At 36.6% G+C, this 6,000-nt stretch overlaps 1 protein-coding gene across 1 annotated transcript; it reads right to left on the reverse strand.

Annotated features, from left to right (window-relative positions):
* Window positions 1–2,386: 2,386 nt before the first annotated feature.
* LOC121261867 (1-aminocyclopropane-1-carboxylate synthase CMA101-like) lies at window positions 2,387–4,508 on the reverse strand. Its single transcript, XM_041164273.1, has 4 exons — window positions 4,191–4,508; window positions 3,935–4,066; window positions 3,615–3,775; window positions 2,387–3,439 (listed from the first exon to the last, which is right to left on the reverse strand). Exons 1-4 carry the CDS (start codon window positions 4,335–4,337, stop codon window positions 2,455–2,457), a joined length of 1,425 nt encoding a protein of 474 aa, XP_041020207.1. The 5' UTR covers window positions 4,338–4,508; the 3' UTR covers window positions 2,387–2,454.
* Window positions 4,509–6,000: the final 1,492 nt, after the last annotated feature.

Genomic DNA, 6,000 nt, shown 5'->3' on the forward strand with positions numbered 1-6,000 from the left:
GTAGTACTAGATCTAGAAAATGTTTCAAAACCATTTTTGGGCTTTCGCCTGTAAATAATTTTTCAATTTTATTAATTTTGGTTTTTTCCGTCACATATATAGAAAAGGTAGAAGATAACTAATTTTTCCAGAAAATCTCTAATATTAATTCCACTGAAAATATTTTCTAATGAAAAAAAAAATTGCTTTACGTATAAATTACGTCAAAATTTACAGCACATGCATGCAGCTATGAAGTAAACAAATTTTCATCCTATATATATTTAGTCTACCGGCCAGCTTTTTAATATATATAGGAACATGAAAGTTATTCTATTGTCATGTGATCAGCTTGTCGATCGTGTCAAGGGCATAAAGAGTATGATTTATACAAGACTTTTAAATAAATTATTTTATTTTATTTTGTAATTTTTTCCTGTTGAAGGCAGGCCAGAAAAATTAAGTTATAGGGTTGGCACGTATACGCGCGTACAGGCATCAGATATGAGCACGTGATCACCTCTTGAACGTATTATTAGCTAGCACACTGTATTTAACTATACTACTCAAGCTATATATATATATATATATATATATATATATCCAAACTCCACACTTAGTGATCGAGTCATCTTTTATTGATTCGTACCATTGCACATGCATACGATGCGTTAAATTAACATGTAAAAGGGTTTGATGTGATTTAAAGAACATTGACATCAGATTTTCATGATATCCCTGCCAAGATGCTTGATAACCGAATATCATCGGAGATATGCTTTGTTTCCTGTGAAGGAACTCACATTAAGTCAAGAACAGAGATCAGAAAGACTAGTACGTAAATTTTGGCCATGCATAATATCGTTAACAATCTTTTGGGCCAGGTTTCAGCAATTTTAGTCTTCAAATTTGAGCTTACGAAAATAGAGAAGAAGATAGCTGGAAGAAAGTGGCCTTAGGGCCGGAGAGTCTCCAATGTCAAAGTCAGTAAAGTCTCTTGAAAGTTTATAAATAAATTACAAGAGAGTCTAGAGATTAGATAGCGTTGCGTTTCTTGTACCCGGGAGTTGTTATTTATACCAAGAATTTGAGAGGACAGATCGTGTCTGCTCCTAAAAAGTCCGTATCCTTTGTACTATTCTTTTTGTCAGAGTCATTTAATGAGGTGTGACTTTGCAATGACGTCATTAATGTGATGTGTAGTTCGAGTAATGGTGTCATTAATACTGCGTAATTCCTAAATTTGCCTCACGTTACTGGTGTCTTTAGTGGTCTGTCGATATCTTTCATATCAGAGGATTGAGGATTCTCCTTACTTTCTGCCTATGATGCGGACAAATACTTAATGACTAGACACTGTTTGAGAGATTTTTAGGTAGGTGAGTTTCATCCCTATGCAGTACGATGGACCAAGCCGAAAAGTCTACCTGTTCAAGGTGAAGCCTCGGCTTCTTGTCCCCTTTTAGTTGCCTTCTCGGACCCACACATATATATATAGCCAGAAACCGCGTAACCTGTGCAAGCTAGAGAATATAAAGCTAGCATTGATTACACCCCTAGAAAGTTTAAAGGGCAATTTGACTTTTGTGATTTCTTGCAAGTTACTCTTTATCGCCCTGCATGCGTAGTTGGTGACGATTTTGAATATCCCAAAGGAAACAGCCTCAGGACATGTCAACTTTACTTGCATATTAATTTCTCTTCCACTGGAAGATCAGGTCAGAGATACTGGATAAGTGCAGGAATTCCAACGACGTCCTGCGCCTCAAGATGGAATGTACGTAGTTTGAAACCCTAATACGTACCAAAGTCACAAATGCATGACTTCTGCTTCATAATTGGCCTTAGACCCATGAAAGCAAAAACACGGCCTATTTTCATTTTTTGTTTATTTTCTCATTTCCAGGGTATTACTTAATAAAGTAGTGATCCCATACGTCCGTACGTACTCGCTACAAAAGCAGTCATGTGAGTGATAAGGTCGGTCGATCGAGATAGGAAACAATTAAAACCGCCCACCGTCGGCAGGAGGGCAGCACAAGTTCAGTACTCCGCGTCTTTGGCCGCTTATCTCGCGGGCGCCATTACGTACGTACGCATTTCATTGCAAGCGGAAATATCTGTTTATACATAAGCTGTCAAGTGATAACTAAAAGGGAAACGTACACTTGTAAATAAATTACACCGTAATTGAATTTTCGAGATAATTAATTAGTAGATAATGATCACATATATCACGGTGAAGTTATCATGAAGACATCACCAAGAATTCATGCAAGGTGCAATACGACACGAAGTACTTGTACAAACGAAGCTAGAGACACTTCTAATCCAATAAAAGGACAGAGTGCATGACTTCTACAATCTTCGCAAAAAAAAAAAAAAAAAAGAAAAGAACAAGAAAAATCAGAACTTGACCGAAAAATAAAAGTAAAAAACTTTTCGAATGATCATGAGTAATCCCTTAAGACCAGACTATCGTTCATCGGACGACTCGCGGTCACGGTCACGAGATGATAGCCGGAAAACCCACTTAGTGATCAGTGACTTTTTTTTCGATTTCTTGGGAGAATAATAATGGTGCAATGATCTTTTGTTGCCATTGTTGGTGGTGGAGTCCACAACAAAGTTCTTCAGCCGTTGCATGGCGAGGTTCAAAGTCGACTCGGACATGTTAGCAAAGCAAACACGAAACCATCCCGGTTCGGTGCAGTGGCAGGACGATCCCGGAGAGATGTTTAACCGGACGTCGTAAACAATTCTCTTCCAAAGCTCCATTTCCGATTCGAAAGTGTTAGAGTGCAAGAGGTGCCGCATGTCTACCCAGCAAAATAAAGCTGCATTGCTCTTAAGGCAGCTAATGCCGGCTTTCTGCAGGCCCATGACGAGCATTTTCTGTCTTTGTTTAAGCCTCTCCTGGTTTTCGAAGAGGTATTTCTTCGTGAATTTCTTGTCAGAAAGCAATGCAGAAAGAAGGTATTGGGTTTGGGAAGAAACTAAGCCAAAGCTTGACATTTTGGTTGCCGCGGCCACGACCATCTCATCGTTGGAATAGATTGCCCCGATGCGAAAACCAGGAAGACCCAGGTCCTTCGAAAGACTATACACAATATGAACTCTGTTCCAGACTTCGGTGTTTTCATAGCCGTTTAGAACTTCCATGACGCTTACGAAGCCTGGAGAGCTAAAAACGGTGCCGGAATAAATCTCATCGCTTATGAGATGGATATCTTTAGCAGTAATGAAGTCGATGAGGAGATTCAGTTCACTTAGACTCAATGTAGTTCCCAATGGATTTGACGGGTTCGTCACCAACACACCTTTGACTCTTAGATTACGTTTATGTGCTTCTTGGTAGGCTTCTTCAAGAGCGGATGCAGTAATCCGGAAGCCATTGGAGCTAGTGCAGTGTATCGGTACAATCTCAACCCCGGTTCGCCACTTGAGATCCCTATCAAATCTGCAAATTAACCAAGGAATGCAAGCAAAATCAGGGAAATGCTTTTTATCGTGTAAATAATGAGCCACTTGGGAATTAATAATGCATTAAAAGGAGTAATAGATATATCTTAGCAGTTAGCAGAGGCCGGGGAAAGTAAACAGGAAGATATTTTTATATGTACGCACGTACGTACCCAGGATAGTATGGAGTCGGAAGGAGAAAGGCTTCGCCAGCTTCAGCTAGGCAAAACATGAGAGTCTCGTTAGCTGAAGTTGAGCCGGCAGTGAGAACGAGGCGGCTGGGATCAAAGATCACTTTGTTTCCTCTGATTTCTGCCATGAATTCTACCAATGCCTGAAAGAGATTTTGAATGCCAGAAATTTGAAGTTAGAGACAAACGTTAATACTGGAGGAAAAATATTCATTTCTCTGAGGAAGGAAAATAATAATTTGCTATATATATATATATATATATATATATATATATATATATATACACACACATAAATATACCTTTTTGAAAGCGGGGAGGCCATGGTAATCTTGGAAGAGAGCAAGCTCTCTGAATATGGAGTTTCCATCTCTTTTGAACCCTGCTGCGTCCGGGTTCATAGCAAGCCACGATTCAAGAATATCAAAGGAGAGCTGTACGTTCAAAATATTGCATTAAAACGACGTAACCAACCACACTTTGTAAGCATATTCAAGCTGGAATTAAACAATATTGTTTCATTTTGGAGTACGTTTATATAATATGTATATATCTAACCTGATTCTCCGCGAGACCCATCTGAATGATCCCATTTGAATTCCGAACCTCGTCGAAGGGGTTATTCTCGTATTCCTGCCACCCTAGGAAGTATGAGGAATCTTGCCCGTGAGTGTTGCACGTGACCTTTCTAGACAAGAGCTTCATTTCTGGTACTGTCTCTCTGCGATTAAGTAAGCTATGAAGAAGGAGCTCTTTCACAGAAAGGTGCAGAAAACAGAGAAGGACAGCAGTCAGCAAGAACCAAACAATTTCGGAGATCAGAAAGAGAGAATGAAAGCTTTGAAACGTCTTTGGATTGGAATCTTGAAGACCCTCAGCTAGCTAGCTAGGTTAATTGGTGCAGTGGAGAGCTCTATGCAAATGTTGTGTGTATATATATTAGATAATAGCAGTGGTTATCGTCAAGTCTCTTTGAGATGGAATGCCACGTCGGATGGAAAAAAAATACATTTGACCACAAGGAGAGCGACAGGCCGGACTTTCTTGTTTCAACATGGATCTAATTATATTAATATATTTGTACTGGACGCGGTACGCGCTTTCCACCGCCCCGGCAAAAAAAACTTCCAAGACTTTTGAATTCATGAGTTTTTAGGGTGTGTTTCACCTCAACTCATCTTAACTCATCATTACAATTTTTTCAAATTTCAATACAAAATATAATAAAAAATTCAATTTTTTCAAATTTTAAAATAATAATAATATTAAAAAATAATATTCTAACAATATTTTATCATCACAACTCAACTCAACTCAACTCACTTCAACATCCACACTTACTCTTTTCTTTTCAACTTCCTATTTCTTTATCAAGTCCGTTTAGGTAGTGAAATGATTCTTTTTATTTTATTATTATAATTTTTTTAAATTATCATATAAAATATAATAAATAATTTAATTTTTTTAAATTCTAAAATAATAATAATAATATTAACAAATAATATTCTAACAATATTTTATTCAATTTTCAGCTTTCATCTAAAATCATCTCATCTTATCTCACTATCCACCTAATCCTATGATATGATCAATCACATTAACTAGCTCATGTATTATATAATATCACATATATGTATAGAGGGAGAGATATGTAGAGACATTAAGCTCATCACTCTCTCTCTCTCTCTCTCTCTCTCTCTCTCTCTATATATATATATATATATATGTTTTCAACGATTTTATTTGCATCTCATTATTGATAAGAACAAATTATCAATGCAGAAAAGTCTGAACCGTTTACTCTGTGGAAGTTCTCAACTGATCACAATCTTCAATATTTAAACAATTCAAGGCGAATTTGAACAAGATAATGTTAGAAATAAGGACTGAATATATATCTTCCACAGAGAGTTTTTTGAAAAGCATCTTTACACAAGTTTTTCTAATCACGGAGCTAGCTAGTCGCTAGGAAAATAGAAAGGAAAATCCCTAGCAATTTCACCGGCAATTCTCAAAAAATTTATAAATTTACTCATTTCTGCTAGCTATCTTTAATCCCGCAAGATGAAAAACTTAAGGAAATATATATATACTTGACACCTTCAACTACGACCAAATGTTTTAAGTTTTAGTTTCCAAAAGATCATTAGGGAGGTTTGGTTAGTGAGTTGAAATGAAATGAAATGAGATGAAAGTTGAATAAAATATTGTTAGAATATTATTTTTTTAATATCATTTTTATTTTAAGATTTGAGAAAATTGAATTATTTCTTGTATTTTTTATAGAAGTTTAAAAAAATTATAATGACTAGATGAGATGAGTTAAGAGACTTCTTGTATCCAAACATGAATAATCCCGATTGACATG

Source organism: Juglans microcarpa x Juglans regia, chromosome 4S (assembly GCF_004785595.1).
Source record: "Juglans microcarpa x Juglans regia isolate MS1-56 chromosome 4S, Jm3101_v1.0, whole genome shotgun sequence".
Taxonomy (NCBI): domain Eukaryota; kingdom Viridiplantae; phylum Streptophyta; class Magnoliopsida; order Fagales; family Juglandaceae; genus Juglans; species Juglans microcarpa x Juglans regia.

Bases quoted from the DNA above. Each gene is read 5' to 3' on its own strand.
- LOC121261867 (XM_041164273.1), bottom strand. From the start codon at position 4,337: ATGAAGCTCTTGTCTAGAAAGGTCACGTGCAACACTCACGGGCAAGAT. The intron at 4,067-4,190 runs GTTAGATATATA...TTGAACGTACAG, and splicing joins TGGGTCTCGCGGAGAATCAG to CTCTCCTTTGATATTCTTGA. The intron at 3,440-3,614 runs GTACGTACGTGC...GTTAATTTGCAG, and splicing joins CCGACTCCATACTATCCTGG to ATTTGATAGGGATCTCAAGT.